This window comes from Anguilla rostrata, chromosome 9, assembly GCF_018555375.3.
Source record: "Anguilla rostrata isolate EN2019 chromosome 9, ASM1855537v3, whole genome shotgun sequence".
NCBI lineage: Eukaryota > Metazoa > Chordata > Actinopteri > Anguilliformes > Anguillidae > Anguilla > Anguilla rostrata.
In genome coordinates this window covers 8,411,991-8,438,460 of record NC_057941.1, presented here as the reverse complement: position 1 = coordinate 8,438,460, position 26,470 = coordinate 8,411,991, and the positions used below count along the sequence as shown (strand labels likewise).

At 45.1% G+C, this 26,470-nt stretch overlaps 2 protein-coding genes across 4 annotated transcripts; both read left to right on the top strand.

The window, feature by feature from the left end:
* Positions 1-47: 47 nt before the first annotated feature.
* vps36 (vacuolar protein sorting 36 homolog) lies at positions 48-17,315 on the top strand. Of its 2 annotated transcripts, XM_064350098.1 has the most exons (15): positions 48-181; positions 580-687; positions 1,031-1,099; positions 2,893-2,963; positions 3,258-3,372; positions 5,583-5,672; positions 7,294-7,380; positions 9,663-9,695; positions 9,840-9,917; positions 11,666-11,800; positions 12,446-12,511; positions 13,406-13,470; positions 14,379-14,463; positions 15,635-15,711; positions 16,201-17,315. In XM_064350098.1, exons 1-15 carry the CDS (start codon positions 122-124, stop codon positions 16,280-16,282), a joined length of 1,221 nt encoding a protein of 406 aa, XP_064206168.1. In that variant the 5' UTR covers positions 48-121; the 3' UTR covers positions 16,283-17,315. The 2 variants fall into 2 exon arrangements, with proteins under 2 accessions (XP_064206168.1, XP_064206169.1); XM_064350099.1 differs by lacking the exon at positions 48-181 and having other exon boundaries at positions 476-687.
* A 985-nt stretch (positions 17,316-18,300) lies between these two features.
* Positions 18,301-25,682, top strand: LOC135262816 (thrombospondin type-1 domain-containing protein 1). 2 transcript variants are annotated; one of them, XM_064350095.1, is made up of 6 exons: positions 18,301-18,601; positions 19,266-19,311; positions 19,876-19,997; positions 20,579-21,538; positions 23,066-23,224; positions 23,783-25,682. In XM_064350095.1, exons 3-6 carry the CDS (start codon positions 19,943-19,945, stop codon positions 25,207-25,209), a joined length of 2,601 nt encoding a protein of 866 aa, XP_064206165.1. In that variant the 5' UTR covers positions 18,301-18,601; positions 19,266-19,311; positions 19,876-19,942; the 3' UTR covers positions 25,210-25,682. The 2 variants fall into 2 exon arrangements, with proteins under 2 accessions (XP_064206165.1, XP_064206164.1); XM_064350094.1 differs by having other exon boundaries at positions 19,266-19,320.
* Positions 25,683-26,470: the final 788 nt, after the last annotated feature.

The window sequence follows — 26,470 nt, the reverse complement described above, 5'->3', positions numbered from 1 at the left end:
AGGACCCATTTGCTATGATGCCTGATGCGACGACTTTTTTTTTTTTGCTCGTATTTCTTCCTGATGGGGGTTGCTAATTCAATGGAGTATTACTGGTAGTTTTTTAACAGACTAGAACCTAATGAGCATTAAGGTTTTAAAGAACCAGAAACGTTTATTCAAAAGGGAAAATCAAAGAAATGTAATGAACCCTTTATACTTCGGAAATACTGCACGCTATTAACATTTTGCCTTTATTGATTTTTCAGTATTCCTTTAATGTGCAGCGTAGGCCCGTCATGTTTATTGTCGCACTTTGACGATTATATTTTGCCTTGTGAAAAGTGATAATAAATGTTAGTGTAGGGGTCATATTGTTATATACACAATGTTATATAAATATATTTAAATATGTTTAGTAAGTAGAATTTTTTATTAGCCAATTTGTCTTGAATACTGTTCTTGTAAACATATCTAGCTAGCTACTCTCATCTAAACAGGCAGTTTTTTGGGCACCTCTACGGAAGTAAATACGAAAATGACAGTATCGGTATCAGAAGCGTGAAAGTAATATTCTTAGCTAACGTTAGCTAATTGCAGTGCGAAAAAGAAATGGATCGATTTGTGTGGACAAATGGATTGCTGGATATGGACGAAACCTTGGTGATCCAGCAAAGAGGTGTTAGATTATACGACGGAGATGAAAAGGTGCATATTTTACCTAACGTTACTCGCAAACAATGAACCTTCCCCTTCATTGGGAATGAAAAATCATGTTTTTTAAGCCTGAGTAACATTCTTGGAAAAATCCCACGACTATTGCCATAAGTGTTCAGAATTTTAAACGAATATAACTTGACATGGCATATGGAAAAGTAAACACCAATGTGTTTGCCTTTACCATTTCATCATACAACGTTAGTGCTGTACTTTTTACTGACCAGCTGGTTAAGGTGGTTGCTATTTACCAGTCAACTAATTTTCATCCCAGTAAATATGGTTGATGTCTTAGATTGCGGCTTTATGGTCTTTTTGGGACTTTCTTTGACAGGCGAAGCTTGATGTCGGGGTTGTCCTTTTAAGTACGCATCGATTAATCTGGAGAGATCTCAAGAACCACGTGAGTCCTTTTTGTTGTGTGAGCAGTGACATCTTATGAATATACAGTTGAGGCCGAAAGTTTACGTACACTAAAGACATTCAAACTCAATTTTTCACAACTCCACTCATTTCATGTTACCATACATTTCCTGTGTAAAGTAAATTAGGGTGTCTACTTTATTTCCATAAGAGGTCATTTCAAAATAAAAGCTAAGAGACAGATTTATTTCAGCTTTTATGTACTATATCAGATTTTCGGTGGGTCAAAAGTTTATATTCACTTTGTTAGTATTTGGTGGCATTGCCTTTTAATTGCTTTAAAAGCTTATCACAATACTTTGCTGGAATTTTTGCCCATTCCTCCTGACTGTAGTGGTGTAACTCAGTCAGGTTTGTGGGCCTCCTTGCTCAGACATGCTTTTCTAGTTCAGTCCACAAATTTTCTATGGGAATCAGGTCAGGGCTTTGTGATGGCCACTCCAATACTTTCACTTTGTTGTCCTTAAGCCATTTTGTTACAACTTTGGAGGTATGCTTAGGATTATTGTCCTTCTGGAAGACCCAGTTGCGACCAAGTTCTAACTCTCTAGCTGATGTCTTGAGGTGTTGCTTCATTATTTCTAGATAATCCTCCTTCCTCATGATGCCATCTATTTTCTGAAGTGCACCAGTCCCTTTTCCAGCAAAACACCCCCACAACATGATGCTGCCTCACAGTTGGGATGGTGTTCTTTGAATTAAAAGCCTCACCCTTTTCCTCCATACATAGCGCTGATCATTATGGCCAAACAGTTCAATTTTTGTTTAATTGGACCAGAGAACACTAATCCAAAAGGCTAGGTCTTTGTCCTGGTGATCACCTGCAAACTTAATTTTGGCTTTTTTATGCTGGTCTTGGAGTAGGGGCTTCTTCTTTGCATGACAGCCTTTCTGGCCTTGGCGATGTAGGATTCTCTTAATGGTGGATGTAGATACTTTGGTACCTGATGCCTCCAACTCCTTCACTAATTTCTTTGTTGTTGTCTTGGGGTTCAGTTGAACCTTTTGGACCAAAGTTCTTTCAGCCCTGGGAGTTAATTTGTGCCTCCTTCTTGAGTGATACAGTGTCTGTGTGGTCCCAAGATTTTTATATTTACATCCAATTGTTTGTACTGATTCTTGTGGTACCTTCAGTTGTTTGGAAATTGCTCCTTAGGAGGAAACAGACTTGTGAAGGTCCACAATTTTTTTTCTGAGGTTGCTTGGATTTCCCCATGGTATCAAGGGCAAAAAGGCAGTGGCTCTAAAGGTAGGCCCTTCAAATACAGCCACAGGTGCCAATTAACTTCCAATTAACTCCTAACTATTGGCCTATCAGAAGCTTCTTAAAAATCGTTACATTCATTTCTGGAATCTTCCAGACTATTTAAAGAGACAGTCAACTTGGTGTATGTAACTTTTGACCCATTCGAATTCTGAAATAGTGCATTGAAGCTGAAATAAATCTGTCTCTAATCGATTGTTTTAAAATGACCTCTGATGTGAACAAAGTAGATGCCTTAATTGACTTGCCAAAAGAAATGTATGGTAGCATGAAATGTGCGGAGTTGTGAAAAACTGTGTTTGAACATCTTTAGCCTAGGTGTATGTAAACTTTTGGCCTCAACTGTACCCTTATTTAAAGGCCTGCTCGCTTTTGAGTTCTCAACTTAAGTCTGTGGAAGGACGAAGAAAGATTATTCTGCTGTTGTATTATTTTTTTTCTTGACAACCTTTAGAATGAGCACTTGTCAGAACTTGTCCCATCATCAGGTGTGTATAATATGTCCACAGGAGTGCTGCATGGCTATACCCCTGTCCCAGATCATCTTCTTTGAGGAACAAGCAGCTGGAATTGGAAAGAGGTAAGATGCCTTAAAACTAGATGAGGCTGTAATTGTGTATATCCATATTGGGCTACGGGAATTATTGGTCACTTGAAATAATTATGCATAATTATGCACCTTGCGTCTTACTGAAAACTATTTTCTGCATTATGATCATTGCCTGGCATGATATGCTATGAACTTTGGTTCATTGTTAGTGACCACACCCAAACAACACCGATGCATATGCCCACAATACTGAAATGAATGCAGTGCAATTAGATTTTGTTTTATATATTGAATTGCAGTTTGTCTTTCATCTATTTCCTGCAGTGCAAAGATCGTTATCCACTTGCATCCAGTGTCCCCCAACAAGGAGCCAGGACCCTATCAACTGAGCAAGTTCTCCCACATTAAGCTGTCCTTTAAGGAGCATGGGCAAATTGAGGCAAGTTCTTTGTCTTTAAAATTAACATTACATTCAAAAATAAAATTCCGCACACTAAATTAACTCATCAGAATTGTATTCTAATCAATTAAGTATGGCAGATTTTATTTTCAAATTGAGTAACATTGAATGGTGAGTGATTTATCATCGATACAAAAATCTGTACTGTTTAATCAATTTATGCTGTAGAGACTTTAGTGGGGTTGTTTTATAACTGGGTCTATTTTGGCCTCATGTAACATTGATGAACAAATGCTTGAATATGTAATCAAATGTAAGAACACACTTTTTTGCACACTTGATTCTTGGCCTCTGGGCTGCCATTGGGCTGAATTCAAAGAGGAAGTCCTACAGTGGTACACTTGCACTACAGTAATTCTGGCCAGAATTAGGCCAATGTAAATGCAGCTGAAGTTGACCAAAACTGGTTTAAATTAAGCAATCTACTGTGTCCTCCAAAAGTATGGGAATAGTAGAGTGAAATTATTTATTTTTGCTATATAATTAAGACATTTGAGATTGTGCTTTCGTCTCATATTCATCTTTCAATCAGCTTTTATTTCATGGTATTGACATGTATGTTTTGCCACATTACAGAAACAGCTGTTTTTGTGTTGATTCCCCCTATTTTCTCCTGTGCAAATCCAGTTAACAGATGACTGACAGGTGTTAGCTGTTGCTCAGGTGTTTCATTTTTCATGGATTGTTCACACATAAAAGAGCAGTGAGCATCCGCCAATGAGGTTGGAGGAATTTGTACTTAGCCGGGTAAAATTTGTCTGCACACTTACTAATTCGTCCTACTGCTGCCAACCACCATTACATCATCAATAAAGAAGACTGAACCTGTTCCAGAAGCAGCCGTACATGCCCATTCCACAACACTACCCCCTCCATATTTCACAGATGAGGAGGGTTGCTTTGGATAATGGCCTGTTCCTTCCTTTCTCCACACTTGTGGCTTTCCATCGCTTTGGTAAAGGTTTTTTTTGGTTTCATCTGTCCAAAAAACTTGGAACTGCTTGTTCTAGAACTGTTCTGGCTCGTCTCTGTAGTTTTTGGCTAATTCTAATCTCGCCTTCTGCATGTGGTGGCTTGTGATATTTTCACCCCTGCCCTCTGGAAACTGCTGGTGTCACTGTCTATTTTTTTAGGCTGTCATCAACTGCAGTTGTCTTCCTTGGCTGACCTGTGCAGAGTCCACTAGTAGTTTCTTTGTTTTTCAGGACTTTGCAACCGGCGGTACTTGATATATCCAGTTTCTGTGCTTATGCTTTTTCATTCTTCTGTCCTCTCAGCATTCAGATTAGTTGTTTTTCAGCCATAGTTCTCTGATCTTCATGGTGGTGTATGTCTTCTAACTCCAAATACAATCTCCACAGATGAAAACAAAGGCTAAAACCAAGACTAGACACTCGCTGCTCTTTTGTATGTGAATAATCCAAAAAGAAAACACCTGAGCAACAGTTGACACCTGTTAGTCATTTGTTACTTTTGCACAGCTGAAAATGGTTGTTTCTGTAAAATGGTAAAACATATGTGCATGTACGTACATACCATGAAATAAAAGCTGATTTCACATTTTCATCTTGTCATTGCAAATCAAAATGCCTTATAAAAATACTAAATACTCAAAATAACACATTTCACTTTACCGTTATCATAATTTTGGAGGACAATGTATGTCTGCCTGGAAAAGGGTGTTTGCCACTGAAATGAATGATTGATATCATCCTGAATTCTTTACAACATGAAAGTAATTCTGATTCAGCTCTTGCTAGTAAAGTCCAGAAGCTCCACTTCACACGTTTTGGAATGTGGATAGGAAACTGTGTGTGGTTTTGATGAGCGTACTCATTTTCAAATGGAGAATATGGTCACGGGGGTTACGCTGCACAGAGGCTCTGCCAGGGGCCAGTGCTCCTTGGAATATGTTGGGTGAGATCCTTTCAATAGCACAAACTGTTTTTATAAGTCTGTTAGTCTAGCAATGAATGAAAATACAATAGTTTGAGATTTGTCTTATGGTTCCTGCAGTCTCTGGACTTTGGTCTGCCTGTTCTGTTTAAATCTGTTGTGGCATGTTAAATAAAATGTTGAAGTGCTCCACACCATGACTATAAGACTCCTAAAGACAATCTTGGGTTTGAGTGTAAGCTTTATGTGTGTTGATACAGCGATGTACTAATGGCTGACAAACCTGTTTGCAGTTCTTCCGGCGACTGACCGAGGAGATGACCCAAAAGAGATGGGAGAGGACTCCAGCGTCCCAGCCTATACCCACTGCTACGGGATCTCAGGTGAGGCGCAGTGCTGGGTTGCGTCTTTGCCTGATCGTTGTGTCAATCTCCAGGGATTATCCCGGGGCTTAATCTCCTGTCCTAGAGAACATGGCCGGCCCCAAAGGACGTTATTAGCGAGGGAGCAGAAAAAAAAACACTGGCCAAAGTAGAGGAAACTAGCCTGGGTTTCTGTGCCTGAGTTTTCCAGATCAGCTGATGGCTCATATGACAGCGAAGCAGGTAAGAGCAGATCTTCTGTGGAATCTCGGCTGGCCGTTTGCGTGGCCTGACAGGGTGTTTGTGAATTGCGGAGTCATTAAGAACTCTCTGATGTTGGAGTATGTTAGGTCTGAGTTAGTGGACGCATTGCTCTGTCTGACAGCGTTTCTAAAGGCATGAAGAAACTGCTGCCAACCTCCCTGGAGGACCAAACCTTTTGTTTACTTGATGTCATAGTCTAAGACATCAAACCCATGTATAATAACCATAAAAGTGCATAATACGTAAATAACATGCTGTATACGAATGACAAAAAAGGAACTAGAAAAACATCAAAAAGGTGTATATGTCATATAAAAAATATCCCTAATAAAGGGTAACATTTTAATTTTTCACATTAGCATTAACATTTTTAACATTTTTATAATTTTCTATCTCCTTTCTTCCTCTTTCTTTTTCCTTCCAACCCATTCATATAATTGTACCAAAGTATTGGTTTTCTGTTGCTAAATGTTTTGTACACTATTAAACTGTATCACGTTAAATAAACACATAAAGCTTAAATAAAACTGATACAGCAGACAGTAATATAAATAATTATAAATGCAATGATGATAATTTAAGTAAATAAAGGAAAAATAACACTAATACCATATAAATTAAATAAGCAAAACTATTATGATGTTATTTTGATGATGATTATTGTAAGTTATTGTTACCTGTGCATTTATTATGATTTCTGTAATTCTTTTGTGTGTTTGTGTGTTAGTGAAACACCTTATTTTTAGGTTAGTAAAAGTATTTTAAGTAATAAAAATCCAGAAGGATAATGGTGTTAATTATGGTGGGCATTTGCTCCAGTATACCACGAGGTTCATATTTCCAATATGTGGATAAATTATGTCGATAGACTGATAAATATATTATCCTCAAATAAATTTATACATAAAATAATTCATGTTGATTCAGGTAAGCTTCATGGCACCTGATGCTTGGCCCACAAATATGTTGTTGTCTTGTTTGTTGTAAGATGTAAATATTTTAAGGGCAGAATTCTTTTGACACTTTTGAGTGTACGTTGTGGATTGTTTTGGTGTTTTTGACTTCCATGCAGTTCATGTCATAACCTCAGAGTGGCACTGTTTGTAGTTTACTTGATTTTGCTACTTATATTTAAAGTGCACTGCTGCCCTGGGGTCATGAGCTCACACGCTAACCTCTGCTGGATATTGTATTGAAGATTCCCAGCTAGCTCGTGCAGTAGATAGTGTTTTTTTTTCTGTTTTCAACATTACGTAAAGAGCGTAGCTGTGACAGTGGCCTGTGCGTAGCTGGGGGGTTTGGGCGCCTGGGTTTTGGTGCTGGTCTCACTGCCTGACCCCTGTCCTTCCTCTCCCTCGGCCTGCCCTGGGGCCTGCAGGCAGGAAGGACCCGTGCCGTGGGGATCGTGGGCATCGAGAGGAAGCTGGAGGAGAAGAGGAAAGAAACGGACAAAAACATTTCGGAGGTGAGGGGAGGAGAGACGGAGGTGGGGAAAGAGATATGGACGGAGAGACTGAGACGGTTCGGGGGTGGGGGAGGTTCTCGGGAGAGTCAGAGGTTGGGGACTGGGGAAATGGGCCATCTGTGCCAGAGCTGATGGGGGTGGGGGGGGGGTCACAGCCTTCTCCTTCCTGTGCGGGCTCTGACTGACCCCCCCCCCCCCCCACAGCAATGGCAAAAAAAAGACAGACACCCAAATACGCTGCTGCTTGAACAGTTACACACACTCTGATGCTAACACGCAAGATGGAATTGTTTTTTCAGCAGTGCCTTGGCCATGCGCTAGTAGTATCAGTTGCTCACACACTTTTCACTTCCAGCCGATTGAAGGGAAGTCTCTAACAGAAAAGAAACTTTGCAGAGTTCATCTCGACCCATGTGTAGAGAACTCCTTCTCTCCCTGCAAAAGCTTATCAGTAAACCGATATGAATTATTGAGGGAGGGAAAGAAATGTGCCCATCTGCACTGTGTGGAGGTCTGTAATCCAGTCGAGTGCTCTTTCACACACCTGACACAGGAGAACACGCTGTCGCCTGCAGGCACTAAAGATGCCAGGTTATTTGCTCAATATCTAGGCAACCAGAGTGCACGCGCGTGTGTTAAATTGTGGTGAGGTCACAGATGACAGGATTATTTATGTATTTTGGACCTGGTGTTAATGTACTTGCGGTTTTGTGGAAATTAAGGTTTCAAAATAAATTGAAAGCTAATTTCATCACATTAAAATGTGTGTGGTGTGGCAGGTAATTGGCTGTCCACACCAGAGCAGTAACCCTGCTGGCCTAAGATGGATGGCCCTTCTGGATCCAGGAAGGGTGGTGTGCAGCAGGGTGAACGTGGCTTGCTGCAGCCTGCAGTGCTCGCTCCTCGCTCTCATTGGTCGTCCCATCCCAGTTTGGTCCACGCTCACTTCCTTTGGCCTTGTCCTTTTGTTTTTTTTTCTCCAGTTGAAAGAAAACCACTTCTGCTAATTGTTTTTTTTTTTCATCCTCCCCTTGAATTTCCTCCCGGACCTGGGAAGACTCCGAGTTACACTCAGTTACACTCACAGACGTTTACGGCATCCTTCAGTTCAGTCACAGCTCAGTTTGCTAAACCGTCATTTTACGCTGCAAGACTCTGTACAGCGGCAACAGGCTCAGTCAAGGAGCACTTTCACCAGGTCTACTAACTGCCATATATTTAGACAGTCTGGTGTCCACAAAAAATATGTTCCAGTGTAAATCACCTCCCAATTCTAAATTAAAAAGTGAACTTTCACACCCACCCAACCTAAAATAAAAGGTATCATTAAAAATGAAGACTAAGGCCTTCCATTTATTCTTTTTTAAAGATGGACTGACAGATAGACTCCTCCCCATCCCCCCCCCCACTCCCCCGCCCCCCACTGATCTACAAACGCAAATCAGAATGTTGTTTTCTCTGTAATAACCATCACAGCTTATTGTGAACGCCTAACTTAAACCCTAAAAATATAAAAACACCCGTTGGCTATTTTAGCCCGTACCGGCGGCTCCCGGTGCCCGCGGCGGGGGGGCCGCGCAGCCGCGCGCTGCCGGACGGCGGGGGCCTGGTGCCGCCCCGCCGCGGCGGGAGACGTAGCGCGCTCCGTCTCAAAGGCTTCCTGCCGAGGCTGTGCGCGCGCGATAAGAGGGGAGCCCGGGGGGGCGTTTGTGTCGGGCGGAAGCCCCCCCCCCCCCTCCCCCCGATAGGTGTGTGCCCGGCCTTTGTTCCCAGGCTCGCCCCTCCGTCAGCGGGGCCGAAACAACACGAAGCACAGGCCGTCTCTTTTAGCTGGAGCGCTCTCTCTCTCTCTCTCTCTCTCTCTGCCCCACCAACATGGACCTCATTCTGTTTAGCAATGGGTGGAGCACTCACTAACCTGATTTACAGAATTGCTCATTTCCTGAACATAGAATAAATGATAATATAGAATAATAATAATTGTAAAAAACAAATAATCTGCCTGTCTACACCACAAGTATTTTTAGCAGCTACACATCGTTCAAACTGTCAAAAGTTGGAGCATTGCCTAGCAAAAGTTCAGCTCCCCATCTCCTGAAATGAGGAGTATCATAGCGTTCTGTTTCTTTGTCCAAACACGTGGGGCTGAGATTGGGTGATTTGTGTGATTGATAGAGTGACAGATTACCTCTTCATGTTGGATTTGGGCGCTCGGTCTCACATCCCTTCCTGTTCCGTCACAGTCCCTCACTCTCTCTCCTCTTTCTTCCTCTCCTCCACAGGCGTTTGAAGACTTGAGCCAGCTGATGGTGAAGGTAAGGATCTCTGTTTGTAATCGGCTCTTCCCGGCCTTCACCGTTGTGAAGGAACGTTAGATTGTGAATTGTAATTCCCCTGTAACTGACATAGTGACTTTGTTGAGGGTGTGGTGGTAACCTGCGCCGTGTCTCTCCATTCAGGCCAAAGAGATGGTGGAGCTGTCCAGGTCCATCGCCTCCAAAATCAAAGATAAGCAAGGGGACATCACGGAGGACGAGGTACGGCGACCCCCCAGCGTGCGCCCCTCTCTGAGTGAACTGGTCCCCGCCCCTGAACGAACTGGTTTTGTCAGACATGTTTGTGTGCTGTAGCGCACACTGTGGTCGGTGGGGGCACTTTGGCGGATTTCACCAAGCGCACCATTCCCCAGCTCCCGAGATGTCATCCAGTGCTGGACAACTCGTGGTCATCAGACAATTACTTGGTTTGCTTGAGAGTGAGAATAAAAATGGCTTGACTTAAAAAAATAATAATAATAATAATTTCACCACACAGAGTCATAGAGTCTCCGGTTTGGTTTCCATAGTGTTCCAGAGTCCATACTTCTCAGCCAGATACTGGACTGAGGCTTCATCAGTCTGGGTTTGTTTATAGTAAGGGGAAGTAAATCTCCAGATGTTTGGTGCCACAGTCACTACCCTTGCGATTTTCTTAAAAACACAATCTCTGGAATCCAGCGTGCGGCTACATTATTGTCCTGCCCCCGGTGCATTGTGGGGAAATTCCTCCCGTTTGTTCTTTGTTTGCTTTTATTTGGCTTGGCGGGGTTGTGCGCGTGCAGGGGTCGGGGGTTGGCTGTGGTTAGCGTGGGGCCGGAGAGAGAGAGCGGGCCCGTGGATGAGCGTTGCGGAGTCCGTGTCTTTCTCAGCAGGCCTGGGGTCGCGGTCGCCGGGGGCTGCAGTGGGCGGGGCCTGGCTGCTCTCCAGCACACGTGCACACCTCTCTGCGCCGCTGCCCCCTGTGGCCTCTAAGGGTACTTACCGCGGCGCTTCTGTGTAGCTCCCCGCCCCACCTCTGTCGCAGCTGATGTACGAGCGCTGAAAGGTCGCGCGGGTTTGTTTTACCGCCAGAGGTTGTGTGTTATGCAGCGGGCTTTCGGGGGAGAGCTGGAGCTGTGATGTCAGCGGCGGGGTGTTTTCCTTTTTCTCGGGCCGGCTGCTGTGTTTCTTCGCGGCGCTCGTTAGCTTGTTTTTCCGTGCACCCGCGCAGCACGTCTCCGCTAAAAAACAAATGCGGCGAGCGTCTGAGCGCTGCGAGCACCTAGCGCTCTCCCTCGGCTCGGACGGGGGGGTCCCTCTGAGGCCTGAGCCTCTGGCCCGGGCAGCCGGATGACACCCTGACGCTCCAGGGTACCCAAAACAAAGGGCCTCTCTCTTGAGGTGAGACGGCCTTGCGTGCTTCAGTAGCGGTTACATGCAGCACAGCATGGGAAACGCATAGCCCAGTATCAGTCACAATTGACCAATTGATTGTTTCTCTCGAGAGATCGCATCAGCTAATGCATCCCACCATGTCCATCTGCTGTGCCTGACTGCCAATGAACTCTTTAAGCAGGTTTTAGGAAATCTGATTTGCTAAATTTCAGAAAGTACATTCAGAAAAGGTCTGCACTCAATGTTGCTATCATCTTGGTTATATATACCATACTAAATAGCATCGCCACAGGTGTATGAGCCAGTTAGATAGGAACTACCAACCATAGACTCTATTTTGCAATAGGCTATGAATGAGAACTTAACTTGTGGCAGCAAATCCAGAGAAATTAGTGTATATGAGTCAAGGTGTTTCTGACAGTGGAATGAGTGTTGGGACGTTGGCAGGGTGGGGTAATTAGACCCCAGGCTCCCCCACTCTCACCCTACGGGGGCCTTTTTTAACCCGTGCGTAGAGCTTGGCTGAGCTTATTGGAGGGTGCACATGACTCGGAAGGGTGTTTATGTTGTTCCTCCGCTCCTCGTCCTCGCAGACGATCCGGTTCAAGTCCTACCTGCTGAGCATGGGTATCGCCAACCCCGTCACCAGGGAGACGCACGGCTCGGGGACGCACTACCACATGCAGCTGGCCAAGCAGCTGGGGGACATTCTCCTGGCTCCTCTGGAGGTAGGACGGTCCCCTCCCTCCCTCCCTCCCTCCAACCTGCCTGTTCTCTGTTCCTTCATAAGTGCTCTGCTGATATGGACCCATATCTGTGCCCGTTGAACTGGGTCGCTCCACGACTCGAGCTTCCTCCTCTGTTAATGAGCCCTCCCGGCCTCTCCTCCACTCCTGCACCTGTTCTGTTGTACCAGATGCAGGTTTTAGAGGTACTCAGAAGCATTTGTATATTTGGGTAATGCTTTTCCCTTGAAAAACTATGAAAGTGGCTGTGAGTGTGTGTGTGTGTGCGTGTGCGTGCGTGTGTATAATGTAACCTCCAAGTCTCCAAGACATCTCTTCCTCATCAAACTTCATGGAGAGGTAATATTACGTCAGTGACTGTCCTGTTATGTTACGTAATGTAAGCATATTTCAACAAGTGTGTCCAGAAGGAGTTTCTGGATTTGTGAAGAGAGAAGCTGAAGTGTTTTAGTGCATTTCACACCCAGACCAGATGGAGGGGGGGGGTGGGGGGGGCTCACTTTGACTGGGTACCCAAGAGGACCTGGGGGTTAATGAGACTCCCCAGAAAAATGAGGAGTGTGTGATTGGTGTCTGATTGGTGTCTAATTGGTGTTTGATTGGTGTTTGATTGGTGTCTGTCCCCAGGAGCGTGGAGGCATGATGGCTCTCACTGAGGTCTACTGTCTGGTCAACCGTGCTCGAGGGATGGAGGTAAGATATGGAGACGCGCACACACACACACACACACACACACACACACACACATACAAACATGCATATGCGCACACGCATTCATACAGGTATACATGCATACATGCAAACCCACATGCGTATTCACAAATGCACAGAAACACGCACACACGCATACACACTCACAGGTACACTCACAGGTACACACACACATATGCACACACACAGATATATATGCATGCATGCAGACCCACATGCATAAGAACAAATATATATGCAAAGGCACACACACACACATTTATGAGTGTGTCTGCATATTTTTATTTCTACTCCCACTTTTAACTTGGATCAGCACAGTGTTGTGTGTGTGTGTGAGTGAGACAGTGTTCTTGCCCTGTTTTTTTCCCTTACTTGTCGCTGTTGAGCCTCTTTTAAGCAAAGCTCTAGAGATGACTAGGCCTGAGCCTGATCTCCATGTTGAGGGAACTGAGAAGGGAAGCTCTTAAATGGCACAGGAGAGACCCTCTGGAAGGAGGAGGGGATCCTCAATCTGAGAAGATGCTGGAATCCTGTCCTCTCCCCCTGTGCTCCCCTTCACTGTTTCTCTCTGTGTTAAGCCACTTAAGGCTCAGCACAAGGCCTTCACTTCCTGCTATAGTGAACATGCTATTCACTGTGTACACAGACATTATATAATCACTGTAAATTTGAACAAGTGTTGCTTTTTTGTGTTTCTCACATAGTATTTTTGCTAATTTAATTGAAATCAAGGGCAAAGTGCATTGTGAGTTATTAAACGGAGGCCTTAAGTGGAGGCCTCGTTTGCCTTTGTACACTCAGACACGTTTATGCTGTTGATGCGTTTGCTTCACGTTCTCTCTCCCGCTCTCTCTGTTTCTGCGTCTGTCCCCTCAGCTGCTCTCTCCGGAGGACTTGGTGAACGCCTGCAAGATGCTCGAACCCCTGAAGCTGCCTCTGAGGTGAGCGAGGCCGCGCGGACGCGGGCGGGGCGGCGGGGCGGCGACGGGGTCGGCCCCGGTGGCAGCCCGGAAAGAGGAATCGGCGAGCCACTTCCTGCCTCCCATCCTGTTTTGAGAGCCCTCGTCCGGGCCCCCCTCGCCTCTCCCGACTTAAAAAATGTTTTTTTTTTTTTTTTTAAAGTACTCAAGAAGAAAGCGCAGTACGACGGCCGTGTTTTCTTCCTCTTCACCTGCTGGAACGCCAGTTTTTGGGCACGGCGCTTTTTGTACTATTTCCAGGCCTGTTGTTCTGCTCCCTTCGCCCAGTACACAGGATGTGCGGCAGACCTGTGCAATTCCTCTTTCCGTTGTTTCCCCTCCCCCCTCTATCTGAAATCGGTCTCCAACTCTGTCTTCCTGGAATGGTGAAACATATGCTATTGTATCTGAAAGAGCTTGATAACTAATTATTTGTTGCTTTATTTATTTGTTATTATTTTTACAAAAGTGCTGTGAGGGGAATTTGTATACTCCGCTCGAAACTTAGAGAGTGAGAACGGGAAAAGCATGCTTGTTTTGAGGACAGACATGAAACTGTTCTGCCAAGCAATTTACAGTATGTCCAACATTTTAAATGGTGCTCAACAAGCTCTGTTTCCATCTCTGTGTTTTATATTATTTTTTACACTAGATGCATCTTTTTTAGCACAGGAAATTTTAGGAATTGAGATGGATTTATGGACCGTGCTATTACATGCACTATAAATATAGCACAATGGTTTGGTCCCAGACATGCATTTCCTCTTGGAAGTCTTTGCGGTTCTCCGCAGCGTTGGGAGAGCTTGCCACAGCATCGCAGGGTCTGACATCACAGTGCCCCTTTGTGAGCGTCCACAGCTGATTGGCCCACGCTCCCGTTTGCCCTCCAGGTTGCGCATATTTGACAGCGGGGTGATGGTGGTCCAGCTGCAGTCCCACAGCGAAGAGGAGATGATCGCCTCGGCGCTGGATAACGTGAGCGGCCGCCATTTTTCTTTTCCCGCCTTGCGTTCGTCATTCGCACGCTTTCCAGACGTCTCCGTCCTAGAGCGTTCTCCTTTTAACACGGCTCCCATTTGTCCAGCTGGGCGCTCATAAAAAAAAACTCTGCGGGTCCAAAAATGTTGTTCGCAGTTGTTGACTGCACCACCCCATTCCGACATTCCCGCCTCCAGCCCCCGCCACGCCCGATTTCTCCCGATCCCTGTTTGCCGTTGCCGTGGAGAGATTTGGCAGGCTCTCGGCTCGCCGGTCCCTCTGGGGGGGGGCGGTCTGGTCGGTTTCGGTTGTCAGGCCGCAGAAGTGCCGGTTGGATAACCGTTGCCGGGGCGCCCTCTCAGCCTATCGGTAGTGGAGGGGCCGTTCCAGATTTTTTGCTTCAGCTGGACATCCCCGCACAATCAGCGCCTTTGGGATGGGATATCACTACCAGATGTGGTGCTGGAAGAGAAAGGGCCGTCTCACTGATGGACTTTCTCTTGTCGGGGGCGGGGGGAGAAATGTGGTTTGGAGGCCTGCATTTAGAGGATAGGGGAGGAGGATCATAGCTTTCCATCAAAACTGAGTCCAAGGCACAAATGAGTAATGTTCCCTACGTAACCTGCCGCACAATAGCCTTTCATAGGTATTTCAGACGGGGACTCTAGCTGGCGAACAATTACAGGACATTGCAGCAGTGAGAACAAGACATTTATTTATTGGCGAGTTTCTGCAACACAGTAAGGCCTTAAATGCCACAGAGGAGCCGTTCAGTGAAATGGGTCGTTTGATAATGATCAGCCATTGGTTTAAAACACAGCTTAAAATTCATTTTTAATTTCCTGGAAAATATTGACAAGAATTTTAAAGTGAACCTGGGAAAAACCAACCGATCACGCACAGAGCAAATTACTCTTGCGAGACCACTTTACGTTCAGTGAGCCTTAGCAAATAGTTTCTTTGGGATCTTTTTTAGCCTTTTAGATTTTACGTAGCAGATTTATGTGATTTTAAAGCATAGCACGATTGCAGGCTCGCCGCTCGGCTCTTGACGCCTTGGTCAGGGCGGTCTCTGGGTGCAGAGAGGCCATAGGAGCCAAAAGGAAGAGTGATTGAGCGTGATGCTCGCTCATCCTGCTCTCTCTCTCTCTCTCTCTCTCTCCTGCAGGTGTCTGAGAAGGGGTCGCTGACCTCCGAGGAATTTGCCAAGCTTCTGGGACTGTCTGTTCTCCTGGCTAAAGAGAGGTATCCGCGACCGATCTTGAGCCTCGTACATGAAAATGTATCACCACAAGTCCGAGGAACCACATTAGGAGGAAACAGTACATTGCACATTTGCGAACGGGTGGTGTATTACAGAGCAAATTTATTTGTTTCTCCGCATGCGCAGAACAATCATAATATTCTTACAAAAAAACGATCATAAAACGAGAAAATTAAATCACGCGCTGCATACTATATCATTATTACGGTTCGTCCACAAATCGAACCTCAGTTAACACGCTTATAATTTGTCTTTGCCTAATTTATTATTAGCAATTTATTTGCCTTCTAGAAGTCCTTAACTAGGGATGATTTATGCTTAGAAATGATCCTTGTGTACCAGGTATTTCAAGTTAAACATCTTGCTCATGGCTGTAGAATCATTGTCCATGCTCAGGACTTGATCATGAGGTATTTGGGTTACACGGCTGTCCCAGTGTAAATAACCCCTCATTCTCCCTCCTTCCTCAGGTTGCTCTTGGCTGAAAAGATGGGCCATCTCTGTAGGGACGATTCTGTCGAGGGCCTGCGCTTTTACCCCAACCTCTTCTGACAGTCCAAGTGCTCAGACTTCTTCTCAGTGCACCCCCCCCCCACCCTCAACCCCCCTCCAGCAACAGTCTGTGACCCCTTTTTTTCGGTGCTCCAGAGTCTGTTAGAGCTCACACGGATTGACGGGGAGTCCTTATTTAAATCCGCCCCGCTCTGAGCCAGACGTGCCTCGTTTTGCGAACGTGGCCGCCCTTGGGCAATGGATCGAACGTCGACGAAGAGTTTAGTTTTGCCTCGCTCACGAGAGTGAGACAACACATTTATTGGATGCGGGTTCATTATGTGATGAATACGTACGGTTATAATAAGGACCCCCTAGCCACCATAGGGGAAATGACCCCTCCCCCTCCCCCCCTTCCCTCGGGCTATGCAGTTGTAAGGAATGTCCAAGTCCAAGCGGATTGGGCAGCGGTGCAGTTGTCACTTCAGCTCGTCTTCGGTAGGAAGTCTAAGGAAATCTCTGACAGGAACAGGATTCAACTTGTATGAAAATATGGGCTTGCTGTAACCAGGAGGTTTAAGAAAATGTCTACTTGCTCATCTCGAAACCTGTTTTTAAAGTTTACAGGGGGATATCGAATCATGTTGTTTTTCCCATGCCTGGTTTTAGTAGTACCTGTGGTTACTAAGTAAAATCGGGTCTCAAGGGCTGATTTGAGTAGCATCCAATGCTGTATGTCATATCACTCCATTTTATCTTCTGTTGACTTTTTTTTTTAAGTAAAGGCTCTTCCCTCTGAGATCTGTTATCTACACTGTTACTTAAGTTCAATGAATTTCATGGGTGAAATAAACAATTTTTTTGGCAATCGCTTCTCTTGAGATAACCGTCATTGGTGTCAAAATGAATCGCATGCCTGTGAATTCATAAACTCTCTAAATTTCCACCATTGCATTTTTCAATGGAGTCACTATTCACATAGGAATCTGTAGTGTTCTTAAGTGGAAGACCAAACATTTCTAAGGGTTTTTCCTCATGTTTAATGACAATACAACCTAACATTAAATACCAATAAAGCTTCACAATTTGTCAATTACTGTTTAAGGCATTTTTTTTTTTTTAGATCATGCCATTGTCACATTAATTAATCTATGATATGTTTTAAGATGCTCAGCCAATGTTTTGCTTTGAAAGGTTTTTGGGATTGTTCTCGCTGTAATTTGAATGCTGCCCTGTCTCCATGGACCATGGCTGAACACAGTATTTAGGCTTTTTGAGGGACTGTTCCTTAAGTAGAGCAGAACATAGCCATACAGCACCTCTCTTTTTAGGTATGCTTATCATCCCTACGGTGATCTACTTTACACTGAAACGTATGAAGTGTTATTCTCCATTTATTCCTTGTTTTTAAATTCTGTATTTTGTTAATACACAACACAGCGCACTGTAATTTCCATGCTGGTCATTTGTGTAAGGGTGTTAAATGTGTTCTGCCGTTTGGATTGGAAAAAAAAGAAATTTTTTGATGTTTGCTCACTTTGCAGTACCTGAAGTAGCACTATTGAATGGAGTCATCTGCAACCCTCTTCTGGCTGGAGTTTCAAAATGGTGCTGATGATCATCTTCAAAGCATTTACCTGGAACAGGTCCACACACTTAAAGCCTGATTCATCTAATGATCATCCCTTAACAGCTCTGAATGATAATGGTTTCAGTAAACAAACCATGTCTCACCACAGAACTATGCTTCTGAACCAGTAATGTGGTCTTGGAAATAATACGCATCTCAGGTTTCAGTTTGGCCAGCATCTTTGACGAAGTAATCAACATGGACCTCTGCACTATGCAATGTTTTCTGTTATCATCATCTGTTTTAAAAAACACGCCTAAAAATTGCAATGTCAATTTAAAAATTACACTGAACAGAAAGGATCAGTGCTGCTAGATTTATGCATTTTACTGTTACCATTATCTGAATAGTTTAAGCATTTACTTTGTAAATATTTCTTTTGGGGGTGGTAACTTTGAGAATCTCATTACTAGCTATAATTGCACTGCTATTATTCGACGCCATGACAGTTGTAAATGTTGTTGGCGTATAACGGTCACTAAGTGCCGATAGAGGGAGCCGAGTACAGAGCTGTTGCATTTGACGTCCTGCACTTACTGCAGGAGCGGCTCAGGCTCTGTAGAATGCAGTCGGTATACACTAGATGTTCTGTGTCATGCGCTTTTTTCGAACTCGAAATTATCGATCGGTTTGAAATCGACGGCTAGAAGCAATGGATATTACGCACGCAGAGGTTACTTTTGTGCGGTAGCCTTTGGCAGAGCCACAATTACAAAGAAGAGCGATGATCTGTCACCAGCACAGCAGTTGTAAGTAGGAATCCTTTCTTTGAAAGTGAAGGTCTGATGTACCACTCATGTACTGTTGCGAGTTGACACCGCTTTTTGTTTCTGTTCTAATTACAATAAGACAACCGCTGCCTTTAAGTAGTTAATTGCATATATTGTTACGTTTGCTTTGCAAGTTCGCATATTTATTAGAATGTTGTGTTTTAGTGTTAATTATTGTTATGCACTGGGAAACACCGCATTTTTACCGTGGACAGTTAATGACAAGACTCCACAAATTCTAACACTTACTTGACAATATCCTATTCATTTAGGGGAACGTCTGAGTTACACCCTTTGACATGAATTGATTTTTTTATTCAATCACAAAAGGCTAGTCATGTCGTGACATAACTGCAAGAAGAGTAAATGCTTATTGTTACCTTGTGCAACACTTACAATATCATTCCAAAAATTAAGCAGCATTCACAAAAACATACAGTATATGCGTTTAAAGTGTACATAGCTCTCCACAAGTATTTGTCTGTCAAGAATCAGCTACTGAGATAAAACTTTCCCTGAGAGCTGGTGTTACATACTGTAAATTGAAGAGAAATTAAATCATGAATCGCTATCCTTTCTTTATCAGTGGAGAACAGTCAAGTTCTTCTGGGCAATTACACATGATTATGCCTCTGCTTTTCAGGTCTCAACACCTGTTCCAAAGGTCTTTGATTGAAGGAGTAGCAGAGGTGAGTGATGTAAGTGCTGTCCATCTGCCTGAGCATTAAGAGTTCAAAGCTGAGGTGCAATTAGTGTGGGAAAACCGAGAGACAGGCGGGTTGTTCTGCAGACGGGAGCGGTCAGGAACTGGCAGAGAGTTATTTTTTGCATGTTGTATTCCCTGAGACTTGGAAAACAATGACACATTTAAAACACTCCATTGTGCTGCGTGAATATCCGGGGAATTGAAACGGAACTGCTGAAGAATTTTTAAAGGAGAAATACAATCTATGGATTATTCCTTCACACACCACAAAATACTCTTAATGGCTTACTGGCTGTTTTATTCTCAGAGGAGAACATGTATGAAGATTGCTCTTTTTCTGGGAAAAAGAACTTGTCACCTCATTGTTAAATATGTCATTTTAGGTAAAGCCCAGACATATGAAAGGTAGAGTTAGCTCAGTCCAGAAGCTTAAGTGTAAACACCCGTTTGTACGAATGGGGCAGGTCTATTTTGAACATGTATGAATGAGGCACAGGTTGCGTGCGTGCTGTCCGAAGACCGGTGATTTATGCTGCATTGTTTTCAGAGCTGCTACGGATGGAGGAAGAGGGAGGGCATGAGGCGTGAGGAAGTTCCAGAGTGCGGCAGGCGGAATGACACAGGGCTCCACCGCCGCGTTCCCTCCCCTGCTGGTGCTCTGGGCGTACGGTGAGCCAGCGCCTGGGGTCACGGGGTGAGAGGACGCTGGGGCGAGGTGCCTGTGGGCTGTGTCACCCCGGCCTGTTACCGTCCCAAATCCACGACTGTATACTCTTTAGACTGAACTGTCTGGCAAAAGTACGTGAAGGAAGCAAGGACATCACATGACTGAAGCGTACACTGCCACATTTTGAATATTTTTGTATTATCAATACCCAAATGTTCCTCTTGCTGTTGTTTAGCAGCTACAGTTATGTTGAAGGCATTGGTGACCTAATCAGTTGCTTTGCTTGCATAGGAAATACGGCTGGAAGGAAAATTGGAGGGGGTGGGTGGTGAAAGACTGAACAAGCACGTTCTTCCTCTGACCACTTGTTGCTATTTATTAGAGACTGTTACAGTTAGCAGGACTCTGATCACACAAGCATACTTTCAGTATAGGACACAAACACTTGTTTATCAACTTTACCTGTTTCCATGTTTTTTGGGTAATTTGTCGACAAAACAGTACGTCTATATGAATACTTGTGTGTGAAACTGCAGTTGTTCCTAATGGTGATTCTTCTGCTTGTCTCTGTTTGCTCCATTAGCTGTGGCTGAAATCCACCACTGGCCCTCAGTCCACGTGGCTTTGAGCAATGGGAGCGTGTTTGTGGATTTCAACTGTGGCCACAATGCAACGGACCGTGCCATGACTGTGTCTCTGGTGGACATAGAGACCAACGTTACTGTGCTCTCAAGACCTCTTCCTGTGAACCAATCAGAGGGCACCTTGGAGTTCAATTGCACCTGCTTCCTATATGCTGGGAGTTTCAGATTCAAGCTTGAACAGGACAGCAATGGCGGTGCGCACAACACCACTTTGTGGTGGAGTGAGGTATTGCATGTTCAGTGGCCAACGTTCCACATTGCTGTGGAGAGGACTAACAACCAGAGTTCAAATTCCTTCCAGATTATCCTCTCCACTAATGACTACTTCCAGCCTTGCATTAGCAATAAGAACATGTCTCTCTACTTGGAGGTCAGCTATCTGGAGTACAACCAGATCGGAAAGAACAGCATCGACAAAGTGAGGGCGAGGACACGGCGTAGCATTAAGGTGGTTAAATCTCAGCGCGTGGAGCTGGACTGCGCCTTCCCCTTCACGGAGCGGGACTTCATCAGGGTGGCCCTCAAGTCCCCGAACTCCCAGCGGGACATAAAGTCCTCGGGGCCGCTATACCTGTCCCGCATCTTCTCCTACAAGCTGCTGGTGGACAACGTCTACAGGGCCGGGTGCGAGGGCACGGTGACCGTTCGCTTGGTCCCCCCGCCGTGCGCCTTCACCAACGGGAAGGTCCTGCTGTTCCGGGAAGGGGGCGGGACTAGCACGGGGGACCAGGTCACCCCCCCCTTGGGCTTCAACTGGCTTACCCAGGGGGAGAACGAGACGGAGTTCAACTGCTCCGTCTTCGACCCCGGGAGGAACAGATACTGCTTTCGCTTCTTCCTCAACTTCAGCCGCTCGCCGAGCCCCGCACAGGCGTGTGTCATCGTGCAGAGGAATGCAGGTGGGCCTTGTCCTGCGCCGGTACACTGACATCACATGTCCTCATACATGCACAGGAACACTACACTAATATCACATGTTATTTTACATGCACAGGAACACTACACTAATATCACATGTCCTTATACATGCACAGGAACACTACACTAATATCACATGTTATTTTACATGCACAGGAACGCTACACTAATATCACATGTTATTTTACATGCACAGGGACACTACACTAATATCACATGTTCCGTGTACATGCACAGAAACACTACACTAATATCACATGTTCTTGTTCATGTACAGAAACACTACACTAATATCACATGTTCTTGTTCATGTACAGAAACACTACACTAATATCACATGTTCTTGCACATACACAGGAACACTACATCAAAATCACATGTTATTTTACATGCACAGGAACACAACATTAATATCACATGTCCGTGTATATGTACAGGAACACTATACTCATATCACATGTTCTTGTACATGTTCAGGAACATTTCACTAATTATTACATTACATTACATTACAGGCATTTACATGTATTTAATGCCAGACGACTACACAAACTTTTTTACATAGCACTTTACATGTATCATTTATACAGCCGGAATATACTGAGCATATGCAGTTAGTCTTCTCAAGGTACAACGCATGTTTTTACCATGGACGAACCTGCGACCTTTCGGTTACAGGCGCAGTTCCTTACCCACTGTGCCACACTCCGTCTAATATCTAATATCACGTTATTGTACATGTACATTAACATTTCACTAATATCACATGTTATTGTACATGTACATTAACATTTCACTAATATCACATGTTATTGTACATGTACAGGACCACAACACTAATATTAGATGTTATTGTACATGTACAGGAACATTACACTTACACCGATCAGCCACAACATTAAAACCACCTGCATTTTTCTGCTTTTTTCTGATTTTATATTTTATTTTGTCTGTTTGTAATTAAACAATTCACACGTGGTCAAAGCGCAGACTCAGAGCTTTTATTAAAGGGTATTCTTATACATTTTGGTTTCACCATGTAGTAATTACAGCACTTTTTATACGTAGTCCCCCATTTAGACAAACTAACATAATGTCAAATAAAAGAGTCATGTTTTGTATTTGGTTGCATATCCTTTGCATGCCATGACTTCCTGATGTCTGTGACCTATCAACATCATCAGAGTCTGGATATCTTCTTGTCAGGTTGTCCTACAAGCAATGCAAAAACTATTTGCATTTGAATGGATCTCTATGGGAATTGGGGGGTGGGACTAGATTCAGCTGTAAATTATGCTGATACAGTATGGAACACATTTATTGGCTAAATGGCTTTAAGTCATCAAGGGCCCAAGGTATCAAATGAGCCTCAAACCACCGTGCTGCTGCCAGATATGCAGTAGATACTACAAGCATTGTTTCTCCTGAATATTTTTTCCATTGAGTTCAACAGGAAAACAGGAGGGTGAAACACTAACCATTTCTCTCCTTCATTCTGCTCTGTGTAGAAACATGGGGGCTGTGGCAGTCCTGGAGCGGATGCAGTGTGAGCTGTGGGGAGGGGGTGAGGGAGCGCACTCGTGAGTGTCTAGCGTCCTCTACTGGTGGGATGCAGTGCACCGGCATGGTTAAAGAGCAGTCCCATTGCTCCCTGGAAGACTGCACAGGTCTGTTATTCCACATTTTCTCCATCCTGTGTACAGTTGGCTCCTCATAACTGATGAATGCATATTCTCAGCACTGTTGGTATGTTATGCATTTAAGCAGAATATGCACATTACAGGAGATTGTAAATCAGTAAGATTAATATGGAGCTTACTGAAAATTCTGCATTTCAATAGTATGGAGTTATCTGCTGTGTCGCTACATGAAGTTGATTGCATGGCCTGGTAGACGCATCACTGCAAAAGATGACAAAATACAGCCACAAGCAAACAGGAATGAATTGACCTGAATATAGAGAGCACTTGCTGTAAAGTACCTCGTAGTACTGGCTACTTAAAATATATTTTATTTCCTGCAATTTTTTTCACGGGAGATGTTAAATCCTGGGAATTGATTAGTTATGGTTGTAACTAATTCTGAACAAAGGTAAGTGCTTGTTCTGTCCGATTGCCATAGCTCAGATTTAGTTAAATATCCGACATGTCACCCTAATCTTTCTGGTTGTCAGCACCATGCTGGAATGGACGATACTATCCCTTAATCTCTCTCTCTGTTTGCAGTGCCTCGTCCCTCCTTGTCTCCACTGCCCCCCATCGGCAACACGCTGGGCGGTAACCTGGTGGCAGTGGCGGGCATCTCCCTCTGCCTGGTGGTGATCCTGGCGACGGTGGTGATCGCGGTCTGGCGCAGGGCGTGCCGAGCGCCCAAGTGCAGCTCGGTGCGCCGCAGCTCCGCGCACCCGCCCGGCGGCAGGAAGAACTCGGACGAGGCCTCCATCTGCGGCCACAGCCTGCAGCGGCCCAGCTTCTCCGAGAGCCTGCAGGTGGGCCTCCCCGAGCCGGGCCTCCCGGAGAGGGGGGCCCCGGGCCGCCAGCAGGGACAGGCCCTCCCCCTCCACCACCTGGACCCGGAGCGGGTTTCCCCGAACGGCCAGAAGATCGTCCCGCCCATTTTCGGGTACCGCCTGGCGCACCAGCAGCTGAAGGAGATGAAGAAGAAGGGGCTGAAGGAGGCCACCAAGGTCTACCACGTCTCCCAGAGCCCCATCGATGACACCATGCTGGAAACCACCACCGCCTCCACCCCTGCCGCTCTCACCCCGGTTCCCCCCGAGCTGGACGGCCAGGAGGAGGCCAACCTCAACCGCTTTCGCATCAAGTCGCCCTTCATGGACACGACCACGGCGAACAAAGGGTCCACGACCCTCCCGGACCGCCTCAGCCCCAGGGTGGACTTCGCCTTGGGCCCCCAGGCGCCCGGTTTCGGCGGGAGCTCCCGGCGGAGAGAGCGTACGGAGCACTGGGTGGAGATGGTGGAGCGCTGCGGGGGGCACCTGAGGAACCCCAGCTTCAGGAGGACGTCCAGCTTCCACGAGACCAAGCAGCACCAGCCGTCCCGGGCCTTCAGGGAGAGGAGCATGACCCAGGTGACCCCCCGCCAGCTGCCGGAGGGCAGCTGCAGGGCAAGGGCGTGGGAGCAGCCCCGCGCCCCTGAGCGGGATGAATGGGGCCGCCCAAAATCCAGACTCATCGACAGCACCGTGGGCGACAGGCGCCGACCGTACGTAGAGACGGCTGCCCGCATCCCTGAAGTCACGGCGACGTCGCAGACAGAAGACCCCGGCAGGCCGGACCTTCACAGCGTTCCGCACGCGGTGCCGCGGGGCCAGGGGTTCGGCCATGACAGAGCGGGCAGGGCCGAGGCGAACTGGAGCAGGAGGGGCCCCTCTCCCATCCAGAGGAACATCCTGGCGCGCAAGCTGAAGGAGGCCAACGCCTCGGCCACCTGCCACCGACAGCGCAGCTCCACCATCGCCCATTCGGACCCGGACCACCGACGGGACAAGTGCCGGAGCCTGCCGGACTACCCCGGGTGCAGCGCCTCCCCCTACGGCCTGACAGAGTCCGAGCAGCACATGATGGACCTCTCTGGATATTTAGGGGAAGAGGACAGTGTAGAGGTTCTGGGGGTTCATGGGCTTACTTAGCAAGAGACAACCGGGGAGGGCTGTGTTTCTACGGCACTCGACCAGGCTACACGTGCCCCACATCCTGAGCTTGCACTGGCTTCTCTTATTCCTGAAGGATGAAGAACAGACCTATGAGGAATATATATGGAAACTGTTGAAGCTTATGAGAAAAGTCAAGGTTCAGAAAATATTAAAGTATCTGTTGCCTTTAAGTGGGAGGGCTTGTGTGAGAAATCAGGAATACCATTTTGTTACCACCAGACAATGGTGAGAACCACTGCTTATCAAAGTTACTGCTGCACACAAAGTTTTTAATCTGTTCAGGGACAAAAAAACATTCTTGACCTATTTTATTATGGAAAATATCTCTGCAAAAGAGAGATGATTTACATTTTGTCATTCCAATCCTTTATGATTTTTAAAACACAATGATTTGCTGTCTGTATGGAATCTTCAGTTCAGTAAATTAAATTATCTGTTTTTATATGTCATACTGGTACATAGTTTTTTTCAGTTTGTCTTAAGAATTAAGTGAACATGTGTTTATTAAAGTGCATGCATTTGTAGTGATTAAATCAGCACACCTCTTCCATCTAATTGGAAACAAAAGTATCAAGGTGAGTTATGAAACCTGAGCTAGGGCAGAGGAAGGAATGTTTTCTGTTTATTGAGTGCAATGCACCCTTGTGTTTCTTTAAAAACCTGTTGGCCTATCCAGGCTCGGGAATTGACTACTGGTGTACAAAAACTGCATCATCAACAACAACAACAACAACAACAACAACAACAACAACAACCACAACAAAAATTTCAAACAAATAAAAGTTTATACCTTACCTACCAAAGATTATTACCAACCAGGATGGATTTCTCTTTCAAACCGTGTTGTCATAATCTTCTTTATGACCACGGTGACATTAAGTATTAAAATGTGCTCACCATAAATAATCTTAATTTCAGGGAAATACATTTGAAATACGACATTTTCTAAAGGTTTTGGAATATTGCATCACATACAAATATTGTACATTTTAAGTGTAAATTAATTACACCATTTTCAAATTAATAGGACTTTGTTGGTTCGAATTTAATGATTTAAAAAAAAATACATTTACGTTTTTGGCTGAATTAACTATTTCATGATTTCCCAATGTTTCACCCACACAAGGAATAATCCTGTGATTCAATAAGACTATCAAACCAAGCTACCTTTCAAAACTGTGGGTTGCAATCTCTTAAAGGCGCCCGACTTTATGGGAGGAAAAACGACAGAACTTAA